Source organism: Sarcophilus harrisii, chromosome 3 (genome assembly GCF_902635505.1).
Source record: "Sarcophilus harrisii chromosome 3, mSarHar1.11, whole genome shotgun sequence".
Lineage (NCBI taxonomy): Eukaryota > Metazoa > Chordata > Mammalia > Dasyuromorphia > Dasyuridae > Sarcophilus > Sarcophilus harrisii.
Window position 1 is genome coordinate 544467933 of NC_045428.1, and position 23782 is coordinate 544491714.

Consider the following 23782-nt stretch of genomic DNA (forward strand, 5'->3'; position numbering starts at 1 on the left):
TCTTTGAATCTTGCAGATTCTATATTGGGCCATTTTCAGAGCCTTTCTGGGAGGCTGGAAGAGCGTGCTGATTTATTACAGAAGGCAATTGCTCAGTCACAAAGTGTCCAGGAGGGCTTGGAAAACCTGCTGCAGTCCATCAGTGAAGTAGAGAAGAGCCTGCAGGGAGAGGAGCTGTCCTCATTAACCTCAGCAGCCATCCAAGAAGCTTTGGCCATCAATATGGTGAGAGACACACATGGGCAGAAAGGTGTGAACAATGCCTAAATACATAATGACATCCTGTAGATGATTTTGAGGTGTTAGGGTCTAATTAATCTTCAACTAGAGTTAAAAGAAACTGACCGAATATTATATATAACATATATATCACTTGTATTTATGTAGCACCCACTATGTGCCAGGCACTGTGCTGAGAACCTGATAAACCTCTCATTTGATTCTCACAGTTGCCCTGGAAGATAGGTGCTATTGTTACCTCTATTTTACAGTTGAGGAAACTAAGGCAAATAAAGGTTAAGTGATTTCACACACACACACAGATCTGCAAATTGGTATGGCATTAGGAAGAGAAAGAGGAGGGTTTGGCAGGAAGTGGAAAATCTGAGGTTGCTATGGAGGCTGAAGTTGGTGGGCAGAGTTTGTCAGCTCTCCTAAGGTGAGTGGATCTTAGAGCCAATATGTTTTTAATGGCAGAAACTCAAGCAGGACATTGCTCGGCAGAAGAGCAGCCTAGAGGCTACCCGTGACATGGTGACCCAATTCATGGAGACAGCTGATGGTGCCACAGCCACGGGACTTCAAGGCAAGCTGGCAGAGGTAAGCGAGCGCTTCAGCCAGCTGTGTCAGCAGCAGCAGGAGAAAGAGAGCTCCCTGAAGAAGCTGCTGCCCCAGGTGGAGATGTTTGAGGACCTCTTAGAGAAACTCCAGCAGTTCTTGGACAGTCGAGCTCGAACACTGGCTTCTGGGAACCAGCCTGACAGAGATATTGCTCAGTTCTCCCAACAGATTCAGGTGAGAGTAATTTTGTGATGGATGATGTAAGGGAGTTGTGCAAGGGAGATGGGAGCCCGGACATAGCTGATTAAAGAACATGGAATTAACTTCCTACTTATTTGATCCAGAGATTGACTCTGCAAGTTTGACTTTTTCCCTAGTATCTCTCTTTTTTAGATTGGAATTTCAGCAGGGAAAACTGCAAAGTTATGATTATTTGCCTTGTCAGGAACTGAATTTGGAAATGGGAGAGCAGCAAGAGAATCTGGATACCCTTGAGCATTTGGTTACTGATCTGAGCTGCTATGGTTTTGCTCTGGATACTTCCCAGCACAAGGAGAGGGTAGAGAAGCTAAAGAAGGATTTCACAGGGCTACAAAAGTCAATTCAAGAAAGGTAAGTTTTCTCTTTCCTGGCAGCATCTCCCTGTATGTGTTCATCATTGTGAGAGACCATCAGACCTTCAGATTCCAGTTCAGGCCCTCACTACCATCTGTCTAGGCTGTTTCAGTAGCCTCTTAATTCTTCTCCTTGGCTCTAGAATTTCTCTCTAAACCATAATACACATCACTGCCAAAGTAAAGGCCTAAAGCTACATCTGACTGTCAGGTGGTTGCTCAGGAGGTTCTATATCACTTCTACAATCAAACAAATATGCCTCTTACAGTCTGGCTCCAGTCTTCTTTTCCAGATTTATTATATTCTCATACTGTGGTCCAGCCATGCTGGCCTGTATGCTGTACCTATGAGGCATGGCACTTCTCACCCACGTTATCCCTCAGGGCCTGACACAGACTCTCTCCTCAACTCTTCCTTGTGAATTCCCTAGTTTCCTTCTAAGAAAGCTCAGCTTGATTTTTCTTGTGCAGCATGACAAATATGGAAATATGTTTAGAAGAATTACACATTTGACCTACACTGGATTACTTGCTGTCTAGGGCAGGCAAGGGGAAAGAAGGGTGAACAATTTGGAACACAAGGATTGCAAGAGTGAATGTTGAAAACTATCTTTGCTTGCAATCATTATCATAAAAATAAACAAACAAATTCCTCCAGGGGAAAGAAAAAAAAAGAAAGAAAGAAAACTCAGCTCAAGTACCATCTCCTATCTGAGGCTGTATCTGGTTCTCGCAGTTGGTGTCGCTTGTGTACAATGAGTATCCATGTTTCTTTCATTAGATTATAAGCTTCTCAAAGACAGGGAGTCTTATCTTTTTTTGTGTGTGTATTTCCAGGACCTAGTCCAGTGCTTGATATGGTAAATGCATGCTGACTGACTGAACCCCCCTTCTCTTTCTCCTTCTCTTAGAATTCCTTGCTTCCTTCATGGCATGGCTCAGATGCCACCTTCTCAAGGAAGCCTTTCCTGAGTTGTGCAGTTCACTTGTTAGCACTCTGTCCTCTGCCCAGACCAAAGTCCTTCATCTTCACTTGTATGCTGTTTCTCCCCAATAACCAGTAACTTAAAAGGCAGGGGCTTTGTCTTTTTATTCCTGATTCTTAATATAAGTAATCACTTACTACATATTAATTGAATGAATAAGAATATTATTGAATGAATAAGTGACCTGACTCCCTTTCCATTTCTCCTCTGTTCCCCCACCTCTGCTAGACAAGGGAAAGCCAAGAACATAATATTGAATCACTGTAGGTTAGAAATTTCCTTCCCAGGTAGGCAGCCTGAACCTCCTCCTTTCTCAAAACAATTTCTAATATAAAGTAAAGGGTGATGCCTCTCAGTAATAGTGATGAAAGAGAAGGTTCTTTAACTTGAAGACAAGACATGCTGTTCCACAAACAAGACACAGACTTTCTCTATGGCTGTCCCCATGCCTGAAATGCTCCCCTTCTTCAGTTCCTCCTATTGGCTTCCCCTAGCTTCCTCTAAGCTCTAACCATAATCCCACTTCTACAAGAAGCCTACCCTAATCTCTTTAAATTTTAGCACCTTTTCCTCTCTTACTTCCTATTCCATATGTAGCTTATGTGAACCTATTTGTATGCTTGTTTTTCCCCCCAATAGAGTATTAGCTCCTTAAGGGCTGGCACTGTTATTTTTGTAATCCTTTGCCTAGTGCCTACATAGTATATATCTCTTAAGTGTTTGTTGATTCTTTTTAAAAGAAGCAACATGGCTTATGGAATTAAGACATTTGGCCTTGAAGCTTATTTTTGTTATTTACTACCTTTGTTACCCTGAACAGTTTCAATTTCCTTATCCACGAAAAGAGGCAGTTCTAGTAGATGGTCACTAAAAGTTCTTCAAATTCTAAATTTTGTGATATTCTGCAACAGCTTGAGGATAACATGAGAGATCAGAAATGGGATCTGAAATTTTGTTTCAAAAATAGAGGAAATCTTATAAATTTGAGTGAGAGGTAGATGGACTGGCGTTGGCTCCAGCTATTTTAGTCTGTTTTAGGCAACATGCTTTGGAGGTAATTGATAAGAGATAAGAGATGAGTTGAAGCTGTTCCAAACTTAAGATTTTTCAGAGAAAGGAAATCCATGACAACTTTACAGTTGAAAATGTAGACAAAAAGCTTCATTCATTCAGCAAACATATATTAAGCTCCTACTATGAACAAAACATTGTGCTTAGTACTGTATGAGATACAAAGTTCAGAAAAGACACAGGCCATGTCTTTGTGGAGCTCACAATCTAGTGAGAACTTCTGAATGTAGTCTTGAATAGTTCATCTATTTCACTGAAGCCTGAATTATCATAAAATAGGAGGAGTCACCAAGACAAATAAAACAAGGACAGTTTTCTTAAAAAGGAGGGGGAAAATCAAAGGCCCAAAGTCCCCTAGGTTTTCCTTCCATTAAGCAGAATGATTTAAAATTCTCTGAACTAATCAGGCTTCTCTGACTTTGCATGAGAGTATTTGCTGATCATTACATCCCAAGAATAATTTCTCTCTTGTCATGCTTCTGACACATTGTTTACTATTAGAGATATCAGTTATCAAGACATCAAATGAAAATACACTGCTGCATTTCTAAGTTATAGGCTAAAAAGGGCCAAACAGAACAGAGCTCAGCCCTTGAATATGGATTAGGCAGAATGCTTCTATTAGTGTGAGGGAAAGAACAGAGTCGCTTGCTTCTTTCAGTTCATTCATGTTCTTCAATGGGGCCAGTGATGCTGTTTTCAGGAATACATATAATGTTTTAGTTAAACTCTTCAACTAGAAAAATAGCTCAGATTATTACAACTTCAATTTCTATGACTTTTTAATGTTTACAAAGTACTTTCCTCTTAATACTCTGCCATGTATCCAATGTCTTATACATTATAATGCTTTTTTTTTTAATCAAATCATTTTGCAGCAGACATTGCAATTATTGACAAAACTCCTATTTTATAGATAAGGAAAATAAGGTTTAAGTGAGTTAAGTGACTTATCCATGATTATTCATCTAGTAATTGCTGGATTTGAATATAGGTCTCTTGACTTAGGTCCAATGCTCTTTGGGCTGCTGCACATGTGTTATTAGCACAATGTGTGCTCAGAATGTTCTCCATGCAAAACCTTGTCCCTTCTCTATCCCTTCTCTTTGGCAGAGAGAAGGATACATCATCCTGCCAGGAACAGTTGGATGAATTTCGGAAGCTGGTTCGAGCTCTGCAGAAATGGCTAAAGGAAAGCGAAGGAAATATGCCAGTGGTAGAGACCTCCATGAGCACCAGAGAGCTACAGAAGCAGATTGAGCACCTTGAGGTAAGTAGAGAAATGACTAGATTGTGCCTACATAGTGGTTTAAAGACCTTTTAATTCAGTTGTGTCCTTGGTATGGTAGATGGTAACCAGAAATTAGGAGTTCACTAATCCCAGCTCTTGGGAACATCTTCAGGAAATCATATAATCTCATATTGTCAAATCTAACAATCTTGAGGCAATTAAGTCTGTTATGCAACATAGCAATGAGCATATGTGTATACTTAATAAGTCTTTAATGAAAAGCTTATGGTTAGACCTGTTATTTAGGCAGATAGGAGAAGAAAGGAGGTACTGTGACCTTGAACCTTCATGAAAAAACTTAGAATCAGGATGCCAGAAGGCCCTAAGTCAAGTATACATACCCTTTTTATAGTGTGCTTGGCTGGGGATCATCTCATCTTTCTTTTAATGGCTCAGGTAATAGGGAATTCATTGCCTCGTGAGACATACTATTCCATTGGTAGATAGCTCTAGATTTTGGAACATTTTCTTGTTTTAATCCACAGTCTGTTTCATTTTAAGTTTAACCTTTTGATTCTAGTTTTGCAATTGGAAAGCAGATTTGCTCTGTATTAGGCATGTTAATTTATTCTCTTTGCTCTGTGATAACTTTTCAGATAAATATCTGAAGCAGCAATGATGTCTTCCTTTAGAATCTTCTGCTCCAGGTTGAAATAGTCCTTATATCAGAACAGAATTCATTAGAATCATACTCTCCTTCATCTCCTTACTTCTTTGAGAACAATGATCTTATCAGTTTGGTTGCTTTCCCCATACTTTTGCAGGTATCAGTTCTTTTCATATCCAATATGAGCAAACAAATAAATGCAGAAAAGTTTAGATGCATTGGTTTTGTGTATACAAAAACTTTTATTTTACATAATCAAAATTTTCCATTTTATTTTCTGTAATCCTCTATATTAAGGAATATTTTTGCCATCAGTTCTTCTCTTATCCATAGATCTGAAAAGCAAGTTCCTATTAATTCTACATTCTGGAAACATGCAAATCTAATTCATTTTTTTATGTGACTCTTTTTATCTAAGCCATGTATCCTTTTGGAGCTTATCTTCTATGTAGTTCAAAGTTTGATCTAAATTTCTGCCAAAATGCTACGAGAGTCTATGTAAGGGAGAGTAAGAAGTTGAGGATAACACTGAGATTATAAACCTGAGACACTGGAAATATGATGTTTGCTTTGACAGAAATAAGAAAGCAGGTTAAGAAACAGAAATGAGTTAAATTGCAAACATCCAGTTGGAAATGTCACATTCTCCAATCTATAACAGACCCAAAGTCAGAGCCTTGTAACATCTTCCTCTGAACTGACAGAGAAGCATTTTTAGCAGTTCCTTTAGACAGCTAAAATATGAAACTGGAGATTAGGTAAGTATTCAGGACCAGTGAGGTATATTTGAGACTAAAGATGACTGTTAACTCTGAGAGTAGCTATATTACAAAGTGAAGATGTATATAGAAGTGCAAGCAAAAGGTCAACATATATTCTTGGCTAGAAGGAAAAAGAACCAGGGGTGAAGAAAGAAGAGTCCAGAGAAAACCCTTTATCATGTACTGTTATAAAAAAGCCAAAGAGAAGAAAGGGCATTTGAACTATAAGTGGCCTTTCTATCATCTCAGAAGAGGAAGAGATGAGGTCATATGCTAAGAGATACTTATGGACAGAAGAGGTCAGTAACAGCTGCAAAGGGGAGTCTGTCAGGGAATCAACAAGAGGCAAATGAAAGGGTTGCCTGACAGAGTCAAACGCCAAACTGAAGTCAGACAACTGAATTTGTGGGGGCCAGAGCTGCATGTTCAGAAGTACCAGCACTTTTTAGCCTGAGTAGTAATGAGTAGTAACTGAGTAGTTACTGGTTAGAAACTGAGACCATGGGTAGTAATGAAGATCTAAGGAGGAAATTTGGTGGGGCAGCTTCCATAAAGCCCAAGGGGATGATATTCAGAAGAGAATTTAGACTTCATCCCATCTTTTTAAAGCCTTTCCAGAATGCGATATTGATAGAATTTCCTAATGTGAGAAGATGTGCTATGCAGAAATGAATGGCTTTGTTCTCTACACTTTATCCCAAAACTAAGTTAGAATTCTAATCTCATTCCCCTCGATAAACTTCATTCCAGGTTCTAAATTGGGACCCTGAGATCCATAAACTTATTTTCTATGTATTTTCATAAGCATTTCAATGTGATTGGTTTTTTGGTAATCTTTTTTTATGAATTTAAAAATATTCTGAGGAAGAATTATACTTAACTACCAAAAGAGTCTGTGACACAAATAAGTTTAAGACCCCCTACTCTAGACTGTGTCTTCCACCTTTATAACCAGTTACCACATCCTAGTATTTATTTTTTTTTTTTCAAAATCCATTTTCCTTTTGGTCTTGGCTTTTTTATTCCCATACAAGGTGTACAGGGTCACCATCAGACTCATCCTGATCTCTCTACCCTCTGTGCATTTCATGCCAAGGCCTATTGATTTTACTTTCATAACATCTTTTCCATACTGCCATCCTGTCACCCTCTGACATCACTATCACTCTGGTGCCAGCCCTCATCTCCTCACACATAGACTATTGCAAAACTGCTGGTGGATTGAGACCTCTGCATTCTAGTCCATCCTCTATTCTGATGTCTATGATCTTTTAGCAAGTGCGGGTCAAGTGTTCAGTCTTCTGCCTTTCTACTACTTTTCCAGTCTTCTTAGACCGTCACCCCACCACCACACACTCTTCTGAACAAAAACACTCCATCTTCCCACTCCGGGCATTTTTTTTAAAGCTGTTTCCCATGCTTGGAATCCTTTCCCTCCTCAGTTCTACCTCCTGGCTTCCCTGATGGTCCTTCAAGTCCCAGCTAAGAGCTCATCTTCTAGTCTGTACAGATCTCCCATAATTTGAATGCCTTCTCTGCTGATTATTTCCAATTTGTCCTATATCTCTTGTTTGTACATAATTGTATACTTATTATCTCTTCCTTACACTGTGATCTCTTTGGGAGCAGGAACTATCTTTTGCTTTTTTTGTTTCCGTAATGTGCTGAGGCACACTGCTTGGCACATAGTATGTCCTTAATAAATGATTATTGATTGACTGATTATACCTGCAAAATGCCTTCTCTTTATCTCTACTTGTTGAAATCTTTCTACTCCTTTAAAGTTTATCTTGTGTGTCTTCTCTGCCATGACTTACTCCTTTATCCATTCACTTATAAGTGATTTCTCCACCCTCTAATTTCCTTAGAGACTTTACCTGAACTTCTTTATCCATATCACATTCCTTCTCTTTCTATCATTACTTACTTGTGTATAGTCTTATCCTCCATTAGCTCTTTGAAGGCAGGAATTATATAGATCTTCATCTTTATATCCTCAAGCACAGGGTAAGCACATATATAATGTTTTGAAAAATACTTTGTTGAATTATGTTTTTTAAATAGGCTCTTTTGGATGACTGGACAAGTAAGGGACCCCAAGTGGAAGAAATAAATCGCAAAGGCATGGCCTTAGAAAACCTGATTGTGGAGATTACAGCACCTGAAACACAATCCAAGACAGGTAAGAAACAATCCAGTGATGACTTGAAAAGAATAATAAATAAAATACTTCAAGTATATGATGATCTCTCTTGGGTATTGTGTTAACTCAAAGGTTAAGAAGAAAAGGTCCATCACACTGCCTTTCCTGCAACTTATCTTCCCTTTTGCTCCTTAACAACAATTGCACTATTCTGGAAGATGATCACAACACTTTAATCAGAAGAAAACAGCTTGGGAACCTTAAGACTTGCACTTCCCTAGTAGAGGGAGCTGATATCCGCTTCAGTCTAGAAAATAACCTAGAGACACTAAGTTGGGACTTTCTGACTTGAGGGATCTGATTTTGGGAAAAGTTCTGTGAAGAGTGAGTGTGGTTCATCCTTGATGTCTGATGAGACAAAATGCCACTATCTCTTTACTTTGCTTCATAGAACCCAAGGAATGAGTCCCTAGCTCATGAACTGCCTCTTGTGATCTGTCCCTCTGGCTCTGGCCAAAGGCATTTTCTTTCATCACCTGCTCAGAGTATTGTTGTTTTTAACACTGCTCATGGGAGCAGTGTTTCAAGAGAGTGGATGATCCAGATGTAGAACAGGAATCCAAGAGATGCAGGTTCAAATCTTACCTGGCTCTGTGACAATGGTCAAGTTATTTTACCTTTCTGATCCCCCCAGCTGCTTTGTTTATAAAATGACATAATACTTGATACTTCCTCAGTCATTCATTTATTTTGAGAAATGTGGTTTAAGGACATCTAAATAGCTCAGTGGATAGAGTACTGGTCCTGGAGTCAGGAGAATATGAGTTCAAATCTGGCCTCAGACATTTTCTAGCTGTGTGATCCTGGGCAAGTCACAACCCCAACTGTCTCTCAAAAACACAAGACTAATAATTGAGAGAGGTGCTTTGTAAATCTTAGGGTAATACAGAAGTATGTGTCAGATTTGGATTTTTTCTTTAATGTACAGTTTAACACAGGTCTTCTAAATATTAGATTTGATGGATATAATCATGTAATCCCTTATACTTGTATATAACTTTTCATATTTTTCTAATATCTTTTGCATATAATCTCATTTGATCTTCATAGCAATCCTGTTAAGAAAATTAATATAATCCCATTTTTTACTTAAGTGAATTCTGAGACTCAGGATTAAGTATCTTCATTAAGAGCATACATTAAGTAAGCTAACAGAACCATCGGTACAACTCAGGGCTCCTAAATTCTGTTTGTAGCGTTCTTTTTACAGAAGACTGATTTGGCTTCAAATTCAGAAATCTATGAAATGCAGAAACCTATCTTAGATATAAATCAATATAATCAATATAATCATTTCCTATCACATATATAATATATATGTGTGTATATATATATTTATAAATAATAAATATAAATCAAACTAAAAAAAATATGGTTCTAAGAACTGGTAAACCCTTCAAATTACTACTCTCCCAAATGCTCCTAAAGCCGAGTTCCTTGAAACATGAATTTAACAAGGTAAAGGAGTGGTAGAAACAAATTCCTGTACCCTGAAGGAACAGTCTAAGAATAGCCCTCTTTCTTAACTTAGTCAAACATATGCTCCCTTTGCTGTGGTCCCCAGATTCAATTGCCAATCATCAATATTTTTCTAAAGGCCATTGGTTTTAATGAAGAAATCCCTAGTGATTCTAAAGAAACTCTTGACAGGCAGCATGGTGGAATGGATAGATTGACATTTGTGGAGCTGGGAAAACCTGAGTAAACAACTCGCTTACTCCAGGAAACTTTCAAAAATTATCAGTTGCAGAAGAGTAGGCAATCTGCATCACTAATGGAAATTTACTCACTAGGAGTTTCTTGATTCAATGAAAAAAGTAGATTTGGTTTTTTAAAAAAATTAGAAAAAAACAATCCCGTGTAGTTTGTTTCTCACCTCTAACATCTCTCTCCCATAGATTAAAAAAAGTGAATTCTGCCAGTATATAACATGTGATACTCAGTTTCTAAATACGTAATTGGTTTGACCTTTATCTGCCTCTTAAGGAACTAGGGCAGAAATAGGAAATAGGTCATATTTGAAATTTATGTGATTAAAGAAAGAATCTGACCTAGAAGAAGCTGTTAGGAAAAAGGAATCCAAATGTCCTCCAGAAAAGGTTGTAGATGATTTGTGCTTTGAAATGTCCCTTTGTTGCCTGGCAGCTGGAATGATCTGTTGCCTTCCATGAGCTCTGTTGTCTTGTGCTATGTTAACCTGTTGGCGCTTTCATCTCATGATGAGTGCAATAGTGTATTGCTCCTAACCGTTTGTCTTGCCCTTTGTTTGTCTTCTTGTCCTTCTGCTCAGGTTCTGTTCCACCCTCTCTAGGAGTCTCTGTAGGCAGTGTAAACGGATACCACACCTGCAAAGGTGAGCTACACCATCACAACAAGCACTTCCTGTGTTGGACATATTAGGGCAGTGTTTGTCTGTGCATCTGTATCTGTTTTCATGGGGGCAGAAGAGCTGCTGCCAGGATCCGTGTGATGACAGCCAAAAACAATAATTATTATGATTATAAATCTTCCATCCCTATTTCAGCCAAGTTGGACCCAAATTCCAAGAGAGTGAAGTGTGTACCCGATTAGTACTTTAGGCTGGGCAGGTGAGCCGGTTGTGATACTAAGAGTCCTCAAGAAGATAAACCTAAACCTAAATGTTAAGTCCACCACTGAAACCAGATAACATTCCCACCCTGGGTTTCTGAGGCTTCCTTAAAGAGAAAAACAAGCAAAAAGTGTGAGCTATAGAGGATCTTTAAAGGTCATCTATTACAATGTTCAGCCTCCAAGCAGAGCAGCCTCTAAATAGAGATACAAAAACAGGGGTATTTATTTGGCAGTTCTGATAAGGCATTAATATGAGCTATAGTCCTCTCTACTTAGTCATTTGGTCCTTTGAGGTCATACAGCTGGATAAATAACCAAGTCTAAAGCCAAGAGGTAGATGAATAGGAGCAGTTTTGTTCTGTGTAAGTAAACAGGAAATCCTTAATCTCTACTGTAACCTGGGAGGGAAATCACACCTGTAGGACTTTAATATCCTAAGTGATATCTAATCCAAAATTGTAAATTTAGGAGAAATGGAATCGAGTGCTATGTTCTATATCATTATACCAGTTCTATATCATTATACCAGGGTACCACTTATAAGGGGAGGATAGGCAGCAAGCTCAAGGAATTATTACTGATCTGCCTTCTGTTTTTCTGAAACTAGATTTGACGGAAATCCAATGTCACATGTCGGATGTGAGCCAACAGTATGAGAAGCTGGGTGGGGTGTTTCAGGAACGCCGGGATAGCCTGCTGGCCATGCTCAACAGTATGCAGGAAGTTCAGGAGGAGGCAAGCTCTCTGTTGCAGTGGCTTGAATCTAAAGAGCAGGCCCTGAAAGCCCTTGATGCTTCTTCATCACCAACCAAAACAGAGACAGTGAGAGCCCAAGCTGAATGTAATAAGGTATGGTTTCCATGGCAGTAGAAACAGTATTTTGGATTGCAGAGGACACTTACCTGTTCAGCTAGAATTTTGTCACAGGTTAACAGAGCATTAGTAATGCACTGATGTTGGCTAGGCTTTGGTGAGCAAAGTATTTGATACTAAAGAAATAAAGGTTTCCAAAATATTTTTGGTGAACTTTCTCTCCTTACATTTGAACTGTATTATCAAGTTTAGAAACAACATTCCTAGAAAGAGATTGATAATATCTTAGCATTGGAAGGAACTTCAGAGACTATTCAGATGAACCTGTACTTGAATATAAATCTCCTCCTACCTCTATAATGAGTCCACAAAATGTCATTCAGTCTTTGCTTGAATATCTTCAGAGATGGGGAATTCACTGATCTCTGTGAGGCAACCCATTCTATTATTGTTGGACAGCTCCAATGTGAAGTTCATTGTTGTGTTAAATGGAAATCTGTATACAACTAAATTTTTTATTTCTAAGTTTTTTCCAAAGGGACCAACAAGAACAAGTTTAACTAACCCTTCTTTCATGTAGAAGCCCTTCAAAAGAGAGTATCTCCCAAAATTCTTCTCTTTATCAGTTCCTTCAACCAATCCTTTTATGGATTGATATTGAGTACTTGCTCACCCTCTTATTGACATGTTTCATATGGTCAGTGTCTAATATCCTTCCTTAATGTGGTGCCAATAATTGGGTACAATATTTTTTTAGATGATCTGACCAGGGAGGAATACAAGGACTGTCACTTTCCTTGCCCTGGATCTTTATTGGACACATTAGCCTAAAGAGCTGTCTCTTTCCTTGCCCTGGATTTTTATTGGACACATTAGCCCATCCTTAAAGGAATCTGCCTAATTTTCTGCAGCTCACCATAATACCTCTCTGAACTCCTATTTGTGGTATATGTAAATAACAGTTATAATAAATTCATGAGGCCAGAAAACAGGTGAGAGTCATTGTTTAAGGAAAAAAGACAAAAATATATTAGTAGAAAATATGCTGATGTTTGGAATCCTCTAAAAAACAGAGACAAAGACACACACATACTCACACTCCTCCTTCCCCCTGCCAGATAATGCTTAAAACTAAAGATTAGTATACTATATTTAGTTTAGTCATAAATATTTTTTTAGCAGTGGGTCCCATGGCATTGCTTACAAATAAGAAACTCATCCTCTGGATTGCTGGGACTTTTAAAAAATTCTCCAAAGATCCACAGAGTCAAGGAAACATTTTGTTTCAAAACAATAAGAAAAAAAATCCTGCTGTCTATGTTGACATTTGACAGTAAAAATAAAGGCATAAAAGATTTTTTAACATACGTCCAGGAAGGTGGCTCAACTGAGCTTATGGGACAGAAAAGGAAAAACCTTAGACAGGCGCTAAATAAGTGCCTAGCACACAGAAGCAGGGCTTCCCCTTCTGAGATCTGGAAATAAGCACTCAGTCCTCTGCATGTGGTAAACAATCTCAGGCTTAGAGGAGGCAGTGGGCCTTGTCTCAGAGGAGCATTGTCAAGAAAGGCATCTCGGTGTATCTTTCCCTTTATAGCTATGAGTGAGATTCTCCTGTATGTTGGTCTGAGCTAGCTAAGGCCTTGGGCCCAAAAAATATCAAAGGGAATTTTCTATGATGAATCTGTGCCACAAGGTCATCCAAAGCTATCTCTTTAATGGCATTGTCTGAGCCCTTTTCTTTTCCATAATGCATTTCTGTGTCAGAGGTTCTAGGACTCTACCAGCAGAATAATTGTAAAATCAGGAACAGAGTTCATGTTGCTTTATTCCCACTGTCATTTTTTAATATCATACCTAGAAATAGTTTCTTGTCTCATTATATTAATGGGAATTTTGTTTCTAGGCCTTCTTGGCAGAATTGGAACAGAATTCTCCAAAGATCCACAAAGTCAAGGAAGCATTGGCTGGTTTGTTGAAGAAGTATCCTAACTCACAGGAAGCAAAACACTGGAAGGAAATGCAGGAGGAACTCAGTAAGTTATCTCAGAGATTTTATCAAACTTAATTTTTAGGTACTCCTTACTACTACTTTAAGGCAAATGTAGAGTATTTTATGGCACTTACATGCCAGGAAAAGGAAAATTTTTGTTTAACTCATACAGGTAGTCCAAAGGACTGGACAAGGTTTGGTTTTGTTTTGTTTTGTTTTTAAATAATTTTTTATTGGCAGAACCCATGCCAGGGTAATTTTTTACAACATTATCCCTTGCACTCACTTCTATTCCGATTTTTCCCCTCCCTCCCTCCACCCTCTCCCCAAGATGGCAAGCAGTCCTATACATGTTAAATAGATTACAGTAGATCTTGGATACAATATATGTATGCAGAACCGAACAGTTTTCTTTTTGCTCAGGGAGAATTGGATTTAGAAGGTATAAATAACCTGGGAAGAAGAACAAAAATGCAAGCAGTTTACATTCATTTCCTAGTATTCTTTCTTTGGGTGTAGCTGCTTCTGTCCATCCTTGATCAATTGAAACTAAGTTAGATCTTGTCTTTGTTGAAGAAATCCACTTCCATCAGAATATATCCTCATACAGTATCGTTGTTGAGGTATATAATGATTTCCTGGTTCTGCTCATTTCGCTCAGCGTCAGTTCATGTGGACAAGGTTTAAGAGAAATCCAAGTGTAACCTCCCTTCTTTTATAAAAGGCTTGTCCCATAGAAAGGTCATCTTGCTTGGACAAACTTAAGAGCATTGACAATTTGTCCCAATTTGTTTTGCTAAAGAAAAAGTAAAATGATTGATGCTTGGATGTAGTAGGAATGCAGGAAGAAGCCTGAACACTAAGGGAGAGTACTTCAGTACCAACTTCTCTTTTATTTTGTCCAGGTTCCCGGTGGGTGCGGGCCAGTGAAGTGACAGCAGCCAGGCAGCAGAAACTGGAAGAGTCAGCTAACCAGATAGCAAGCTTCCAGACTGCAGAGGCCCAGCTGCGGCCCTGGCTAATGGAGAAAGAGCTGATGATGAGTGTTCTGGGGCCCTTGTCCATCGATCCCAACATGTTGAATGCCCAGAAACAACAGGTCCAGGTGAGGTGGAACTCAGGACTAGGAAAGCAGTGGGAATCTGTCGTAATGAGGCTATTCAGTCCTGTGCTTTTCAGTGCTGGTGATTAGCTCTCAACTTGTTACCTTCCTGGGGGTCTGCTTGTTTTCATGAAAAGCAACAAATGCCATAGGAACTCTGGGAGTCACCAGCTAGGAGGAGCATACTGTTTACATGCTTATTTTTTTCCCCAAACTCTGCTCCTATCCCCTAGACCAGCCCTCACCATGCCAGCTTGTATAGTGGGTAGAGCCCAAACCCACAATCAGGAGACCAGAACTTCAATCTTGTCTTAGACACTGGCTACTCTTGGGACCCTGAGCCATGGCACTTTATTTCTGTCTCCTTCAGTTTCCTCATAAAACAGGGCTAATCATAGTGCCTCTCAGGTTGCTATGAGAACAAAATGATCTAGAGAACAATATACCCCATACATGTTAACTATTTATAATTGTTATTGTGGCTCTATTATTATTTTATATGTGAGAAAACTGAGGCCTGGTGAGGTTCAGATCTGAGACTTATGAAGCTGGATCTGAATTCAGCATCTCATCCTATAAGGCAGCCAGGTGACACCATAGTGCATCAGCCTTAGAGTCAGGAAGACCTGAGTACAAATTCGATCTCAAACCTTAACAGCTGTGTGACCCTGGGCCAGTCACTTAACCTTCTCTGCCTTAGTTTCCTTATCTGTATAATGAGTTGGAGAAAGAAATGGCAATCCATTCCTGTATCTTTGCCAGGAAAAGATCAAATGGCATCACAAAGAGTTGGACATGATTGGATAAGCTTAAATAAGCAACTCAGTAACAACAACAATCCTGTGGCTACAAAACTTGTGCCCTTTTCAGTGTACCAGGCCTGTGACCTTAAATTAAATGACTTAAAAGTCACTTTCATTTCTCTGTGTTGAGATTTCCTTGTGTCAAATGAGGGAGTGATATCATATGATCTCCAAGATTCCTTCCAGCTCTCTGTCTGTGACTCCATAATCCACATCTGACAATACTTTTCCAAAAGCTAGGGGAGCAATTGGAACTTTTCCATAGGAATCTCTAGTGAATGCCGCTTATCTATCCAGCAGTACTCTAGGTGGTATTATAAGGGGCAAAGATAGGGTGGGAGCTGAGTCTTGAAGAAAGGTAGGAGGCAGGGGCAAGGAGGGGAGTGCTCCTTACTGGCAGGGAGTGCTCATGTCTCTAGATGCTTGAGAGTATCTGGAGGGAATCTGAAAAGTAGGTAGGAAGACAGAATTGATTGTAAAGGGGATTTTAGTTTTTGATTCTGTGGGGTGATAAGGAACTGTTAGAGTTTGAGAGTTTGAGTATGGTAGGATGACCTAACAAGATGACTTTGGCAGCTGAGTGGAGCATAAACGAGGGTGGGCAGAGACTTGAGGCCAGGACTTGAGGCTGCTGCACTTGTGGGGATGTAAGTTGATAAAAGTTGTACCAGGGTGGGATGACTGAGTGAGTGAAGAGAGGAGATGGAAGTGAAGGAACAATAAACAAACAGATTAGATATGTGGGGTAAATGCAAGTAACAAGATAAAGGCTGATAGCAGGGTTTTTAGGTCTGAGTGACTGGGAGAAAGATAATAGGGAAGTCTGAGAAAAGAGAGAATCTATTGGGAAATTTCTTTTTTGGACATGTTGAGTTTGAATCCAAGAGGCAGATAGTGATACAAAATTTGAGGTCAGGAGCAAGGTGAGAACTGGATAAATGGACCTGAAAATAATTTGTGAGTCTTTGGGAATTGATGAGATCACCAAGAGGATAGTTTGGAGAGAAAAAAGAAAAGAACCCAGGATAGAGCTCTGTGGGGTATCTGGGTTTTATAGTTGTGACCTGGAAGAAATTCAGCAAAGGGGACTGAGAAGGAACAGGAAGAAAGAGAAACAGTAGTATGAGGGCTTAGAGGAAAGAGGATCCAAGAGGAAAGGATAATTTGACAGGTCAAAGGCTGCAGAAAGATTGGGAAATATGAAGACTGAGACAAGGTCATAGGATAGTAATTAAGAGATCATTAGAAGTCAGACTGAAGAGGATTTAGAAAGAATAGAAAAGGCACTAGTTGTACCTGGCTTTCTTGAAGGATTTAGCCACAAAAGAAAAGAGAGATATGAGATGATAGCTAATGGTGGTAGAAACCAGCGAGTAGGGTTTTTTTTTGGTTTGGTTTTGTTGAAAGAATGGAAGTCAGAGAGTGGTGAAGGAGAAAATAATGTGGGAAGAGATCAGCTCTCTGTGAATGTCTTTTTCAGTCAAGTATATTAGCAAAATTCTCAGTGAGAAGATTGAGGGAGGAATTGCCATGGGAAAGCTTTGGAATTCAGCATCTGTGGTGAGTTCAACAGTGAATCCATTAGGGCAATATAAAAGGAAGGTGATGAGCCAGAGAAGTGGTGAACCTGAAATGCAAATTAAGACAATAATCAATATGGGAATTTGTTTTATTATATATATGAAAATACTGATTTTATTTTGTATTTATATTTCACAATAAGTTTTTTTTTTTAAATAATTGTACCACCAACAAAAAAGTGATATGTTTTTGGTATATTGAGCTGGAACTTAAAATGCATTTCCCCATAGAAACTTTTATAAATGGAGAGTATGATCAAAACATTACTATTAGTATTATGATGTTTCAATGGGGGAAAGTAAGCTACGATTTAAAGTATGTTTTTCATGGGAAAATGACTTTTAGAATTTAAGTCATCAGTACACTGGAAATGGCCCATGTATATTTAATTGCTAAATTGGCTCTGATTGTAAAAGCTGTAAAAGCTCAGAAGGGAGGACCTATAATAATATCTGCCATTTATATGATACCTTAACGTTCCAGGTGCAGAGAAGTACTCACCTGAACTGGTTGTGGTTGTAGATAATGTTACTAAACTCACCTGAGAGTTGCTTAACTCCTGTGAAATCACGGGTTCAGTCCCCATCCCTATCTCTTTTAATATATGCAAAGTACTTTATATACATTATTTCATTTATACTGCAAAACAATCTTTAGTAATAACACAGCAGGTATTACAATCTTCATTTTACAGATGAGGAAACTAAAGCTCAGAGAGATTGTGTCTTACTGCTGGTTATGCAGCTAATAAGAGTCGGGGGCAGGATTTTTAATCTGGACTTCCTGACTTTGTCTAGTACTTTTGCCATTGTGTTCCATCATCTTTCAAAATTAAGAAATACAAGTAAGAAATACAGTAATACAAGTAAAATAGGCCTCCTGACTCCCAATAACATATCCTGGTTTGTTTTTTCACAGGACCATATCTCAATACTGAAGAGAAAATAATTCACAGAGCAAGCTCTTTCAATCCATTGCATGTCTCTGCATATTCTGTTTCAGTTTTATGGTAAAGGAATTTGAAACTTGCAGGCCACAGCATGAGCAGCTGAACCAAGCAGCTCAGGGCATCCTGCCTGGCCCTGGAGATGTCTCTACATCCATGAGCTAAATGAAGTTTTCCCTCCTTATGTATGATTCTAGTCATGGACAAAATTTTTTAGCGTTCATAGGATCATAAATTAAGAGCAACAAGAATTTTTTAAGGTGTCATAAGTTCTAATCCCCTCATTCACAGATAAGGAAACTGAGGCCCAGAGAATGAATGACTTGACTAAGATCACAGAAGGAGTAAATGACAAAATCGGGATTTGAATTTGGGTCCTTGATTTGAGTCCTCTAATATTTTTTCTTTGCCTTCTCCGTGACTTTCAGAGACCAAGCGTCTTCATCTCTCTGTATTGTCCCTTAGTGACTGTTGCTCAGCAGAGAGAACAAATAAGGAAGAGAAGTGAAATGGAGAGATCTTTAGCAAACAAGTTTTTATAAATAGCAGTGCTTCTCCTCCAATCCCTTGCCTTACTTCACACACCTCTCTGGGCATAGTAGCCCAGTCCATACTGTTTTCTGGTTTATTTCCAAAGACACTGGCAATTGTTTGGAGAAATCTAAAGCCAGCTTTATTTTGACATTGTTTTTAGATCTATCTTTTCTGCCTAAACAACTCAGTGTTATTTTTGTTTCAGTTTATGCTAAAGGAATTTGAAGCTCGCAGACCACAGCATGAGCAGCTGAACCAAGCAGCTCAGGGCATCCTGACTGGCCCTGGAGATGTCTCCCCATCCACTAGCCAAGTACAGGAAGAACTCCAAAGTATCAATCACAAATGGGTCCAGCTGACAGATAGGCTCAACTCCCGGTCCAACCAGATTGACCAAGCTCTCATCAAAAGTACTCAGTATCAGGAGCTGCTCCAGAACTTATCTGAAAGAGTAAAGGCTGTTGGACAACGACTAAATGGCCAGTCAGCTATCAGTACTCAGCCTGATGCTGTAAAACAGCAGCTGGAAGAGACGAGTGAGATTCGGTCTGACCTGGAACAGCTGAATCATGAGATCACTGAGGCCCAAACTCTGTGTGATGAACTGTCCACACTCATAGGGGAGCAGTACCTCAAGGATGAGCTGAGGAAACGGCTAGAGACAGTTGCTCTCCCTCTCAAGGGCTTAGAAGACCTTGCAGGTGAGATACTGTCAGGAACATCCTCTGATGTCAGAAAAGATATTTTTTTCCTGTGTCCTAGGAATATAAGATATGTTCATTTCAGAAGGGAATTTCTTCATCTCCAAAATGAAGTTTCCCTCCATCTGTGTGTCATTCTTGCTGGCTTTAGAATTCTAGGATCAAAGATTTTAGAGCTGTAAGAGACTTTTTATGTCATGTGCTTCATCCTCTTCATTCAGATAAGAAAACTGAAGTCCAGAGATTAAGTGTCATGATAGGGATCACCAAAGTAGTAAATAACAAATTCAGGATTGGAAACTCTGACCCTCTGATTGAGTAAGCTAGCTGACAAGTGAACCTGAGTTCAAAGTTGGCCTCAAATACTTCCTAGCTATGTACCTCTGGATAACTTGTTTGCCCTAGTTTCCTTTTTTAAAAACAAGAACAGGGGGGCAGCTAGGTAGTACAGTATATAGAGAGCACCAGCCCTGAAGTCAGAGGATCTGAGTTCAAATATGACCTCAGACACTTAACATATCCTAGCCGTGTGATCATGGGCAAGTCACTTAACCCTAATTGCCTCAGCAAAAAAAAAAAAAAAAAAAAACCAAGAACAATAATAACTCCTGCTTTGGCAGTGTTATTATGAGGCTCAAATTAAATAATTGTAAAGTGTTTAGCACAATGTCTGGCACTTAATAAATTCTATAAATGTGAACTGTTATTATTATCCAATCAAGGACCACCAAAATGATGGATGGCCTCAAAACTACGCTTAACAATAATGATGATGATGATAATACTAGGAGCTAGTATTTATATAGTGCTTTAATGTTTGCAAAGTACTTTAGATATATTGTCTCATTTTATCCTTGAAACTACTCTAGGAAGTGCCATAATTAACTCCATTTTACAGATGAAGGAACTGAGATAGATAATAGCATTGGAGTGACTTGCCCAGACTCACCTAGTTTTGGTCAGTTTCTTTCTTTTTTTTTTTCTTTTAAATTTTTAAAATAAGTATAACTTTTTATTGACAGAGCTCATGCCTGGGTAATTTTTTACATTATCCCTTGCACTCACTTCTGTTCCGATTTTTCCCCTCCCTCCCTCCACCCCCTCCCCTAGATGGCAGGCAGTCCTATACATGTTAAATATGTCACAGTATATCCTAGATACAGTATATGTGTGTAGAACTGAATAGTTCTCTTGTTTTACAGGAAGAATTGGATTCAGAAGGTAAAAATAACCTGGGAAGAAAAAACCAAAATGTAATCAGTTTACATTCATTTCCAAGAAGATAGTTGCTTGTATCTATCATTGACCATTTGAGTTCAGGACTTTCTCATTCTAATTCCAGTGCTCTATGAGCATTGACTGAAGAAAATGAGAATGTTTAATCTGTAGAAGTGAAGATTTAGGGATTGTGGGATATAACTGTCTTTAAATATTCAGAGAATTGTCTCATGGAAGAGGAATTAGAGTTATTCTGCTTAGACTTAGAAGGAAGAACTAGGAACAATTAGAATTTACAAATAGTCATATGTAGACTGGATATAAGGAACAACTTCCTAAAAATGAGAGCTATCCATAAGTGGAATGGGCCTCTTCAGGAGGCAATAAGCCTCTTCCTGCTAGAATATAGAAAGAATTCTTCTCCAAACATGGTTGTGCTAGGCCTCTAAGGTATGCCTTCTGAATATTATATTATTGTGATTCTCGTCCTAGATATGGTGCATTTACTACAGTTATTTTAACCTTAAAACTAAGCCCCATCAACATAAGAGGCTGTTTATGGGGGTAGAGATAGACCTTAAAAACTTTTATAAAGTTTTATAGCTTATAAGTAAGCAATGTACAAATGTACATTATTATTAGAAAAGCAATCCTAAGTTTTAGGCTTATCATCAGAAGATTAGATTTGAATTCAGGTGACATTGCCTATGTGATTTTAGACAAACCACTTCTCTAAGTTTTTTCTTGTTAAAAAAAAAAAAAGAAGAATTTTGCTAGGCTAGTTGATTTTTCTAAAATTTCTTTCACTTCTAAATTTTATATACCCACAAATGTACTTTTAGCAGTCAAGATAAGAGACTTAATGCTCCTAGAATTGTTAATTATGCCCTCTTCTCTCATTCACATAAATTTATCTTCTCTCATACACCATTGAAGGGTACAAAGCATCACCAGGACACTTATCTCTCCTCCCTCTCAGGGCTTTGTTCTAAACCTATTGCTTTTTTCTTGGGAAAATTTCAATTCCCACTTCGGTTCATTAGATTAGAACTTTTATACTCAGTAGACTTATTTAAAATACCTTCAACAGCCTTGAGTAACTTAAATTTCATTTCAGCTGATCGCATGAACAGACTGCAAACAGCCCTTGCCAGCACCCAGCAATTCCAGCAAATGTTTGATGAGCTGAGGACCTGGCTGGACCACAAACAAAGTCAGCAGGCGAAGACCTCCCCGATCTCAGCCAAGTCAGACCGGCTGCACTGTCAGCTTCAGGAACAAGAAGAGTTTCAGAAGAGCCTAAAGCAGCATAGTGGCTCCTATGAAGTGATCCTGGCCGAGGGGGAATCTCTGCTTCTCTCTGTGCATCCCGGGCAAGAGAAGACCACTTTGCAAAGTCGGCTAGCAGATCTCAGAAGCCACTGGGAGGAGCTTAATAGAAAGGCGGCAGACAGACACTCCAGGCTCAAGGACTGCATGCAGAAGGCCCAGAAATACCAGTGGCACGTGGAAGACCTTGTCCCATGGATGGAGGATTGCCAGTCCAAAATGTCTGACCTAAAGGTGACCCTAGATCCAGTCCAGTTAGAGTCTCATCTTTTAAGGTCCAAAGCCATGCTAACTGATGTAGAAAAGCGCCGATCCCTGCTGGAAATGTTGAACAGTGCTGCTGACATCCTCATTAACTCTTCTCAGACGGATGAAGATGATATCCGAGATGAAAAGGCGGAGATCAATCAAAACATGGATGCCATCACAGAAGAACTACAAGCCAAAATGGGGTGCCTTGAAGAGATGACTCAGAGGCTCAAAGAGTTTCAAGATAACTTTAAAAACATTGAAAAGAAGCTTGATGGGGCCAAACACCAGCTTGAGATCTTTGATGCCCTGGGTTCTCAAGCCTGCAGTAATAAGAACCTGGAAAAGTTGAGAGCTCAACAGGAAGTGCTGCAAGCCTTGGAGCCACAGGTTGACTATCTCAAGAACTTCACTCAGGGCCTGGTTGCAGATGCCCCACAGGGGTCTGATGCTTCCCAACTTCTACACCAAGCTGAGATCACCGAGCAAGACTTTAGGGATGTCAAAGAAAGAGTGAACAGCAGCTTTATTTCAATGGAAAATAAGCTCGAGGGCATTGGCCAGTTCCATTGTCGGGTCAGAGAGATGTTCTCTCAGCTGGCTGACCTCGATGATGAACTTGATAGCATGCGTGCCATTGGCAGAGACATTGACAGCCTCCAGTCCCAAATTGAAGATGTTCGTCTATTCCTCAGCAAAATTCAGGGCCTGAAATCAGACATTGAGGCCTCTGAAGGAGAGTGCCGACAAATGCTAGAAGAAGAAGGAAGTCTAGACTTGTTAGGACTTAAGAGAGAACTGGAAGCCTTGAACAAACAGTGTGGCAAACTCACAGAGAGGGGCAAAACTCGCCAAGAGCAGCTAGAGCTGACCTTGGCCAGAGTGGGAGACTTCTATAGCAAGCTAAAAGAGCTCACCGACATGACCACTGCAGCAGAGGAGGGGGAAGCCCTTCAGTGGGTGGTAGGGACTGAAGTAGACACCATCAACCAACAACTGGCAGATTTTAAAGTAAGTGAAATGTTGAGTTCTTTAATTCCCCCTCCCCTTTTTTTAATCTTTTAGTTCTTTGAACAATCTTTTCCTTTCTTGTATCAAGATCCTAATACCAGTTAGAAACTGACTGTAAAGAGAAATTAAGTATTTCTGGAAAGCCTTCTGCTTCTCCTTGCCTCTTACTACCAGACCATATTGTAAAAAAGATAAAATTCCTCCAGGAGTTTTAAGTGGTACAGGAGGGAGTTGGCAGTTCTTCTAAACTGGAAGCTTAATATGAGTCAGTAATGTGATGTGGCATCCAAAAAACCTAATACGGTTTCAGTCTGTTAAGAGCACCATTGTGCCTGGACCGTGGGAGGTAAGAGTTCCTCTGACCTCTGTTCCCTCAGAGCACTTTGAGGAATTTTATCCTGACTCAGGTACATTTAAGGAAGGAGACTGACAATCTGGAGAGCAGCCAGAGAAAGGTGACCAGGAAAGTGAAGGTTTCAAGATCATGGCATTTGGGAGTAGTTTAAGGAATTGGCAAGGTCTTTATCCTGACTAAGAAAGCATACATCATTGTTATCTTCAAGCATTGTTAGTGTTATCACAAGGAAGAAGGATCTG

The 23782-nt window shown here is 39.3% G+C and overlaps 1 protein-coding gene across 29 annotated transcripts in view; it reads left to right on the forward strand.

Moving 5' to 3' along the window:
• MACF1 (microtubule actin crosslinking factor 1) overlaps window positions 1-23782 on the forward strand; it is a 398054-nt gene that overhangs the window by 271145 nt on the left and 103127 nt on the right. For 27 of the 29 annotated variants that reach the window (XM_031962224.1, XM_031962206.1, XM_031962223.1 and 24 more), the window contains 11 exons: window positions 17-225; window positions 697-1014; window positions 1226-1392; window positions 4565-4721; window positions 8175-8292; window positions 10604-10666; window positions 11513-11754; window positions 13625-13754; window positions 14617-14816; window positions 18883-19378; window positions 21714-23185. In XM_031962224.1, coding sequence (XP_031818084.1) covers window positions 17-225; window positions 697-1014; window positions 1226-1392; window positions 4565-4721; window positions 8175-8292; window positions 10604-10666; window positions 11513-11754; window positions 13625-13754; window positions 14617-14816; window positions 18883-19378; window positions 21714-23185 — 3572 coding nt within the window. The remainder of the gene's footprint in view (window positions 1-16; window positions 226-696; window positions 1015-1225; window positions 1393-4564; window positions 4722-8174; window positions 8293-10603; window positions 10667-11512; window positions 11755-13624; window positions 13755-14616; window positions 14817-18882; window positions 19379-21713; window positions 23186-23782) is intronic. The other 2 variants (XM_031962222.1, XM_031962202.1) reach the window with 1 other exon arrangement.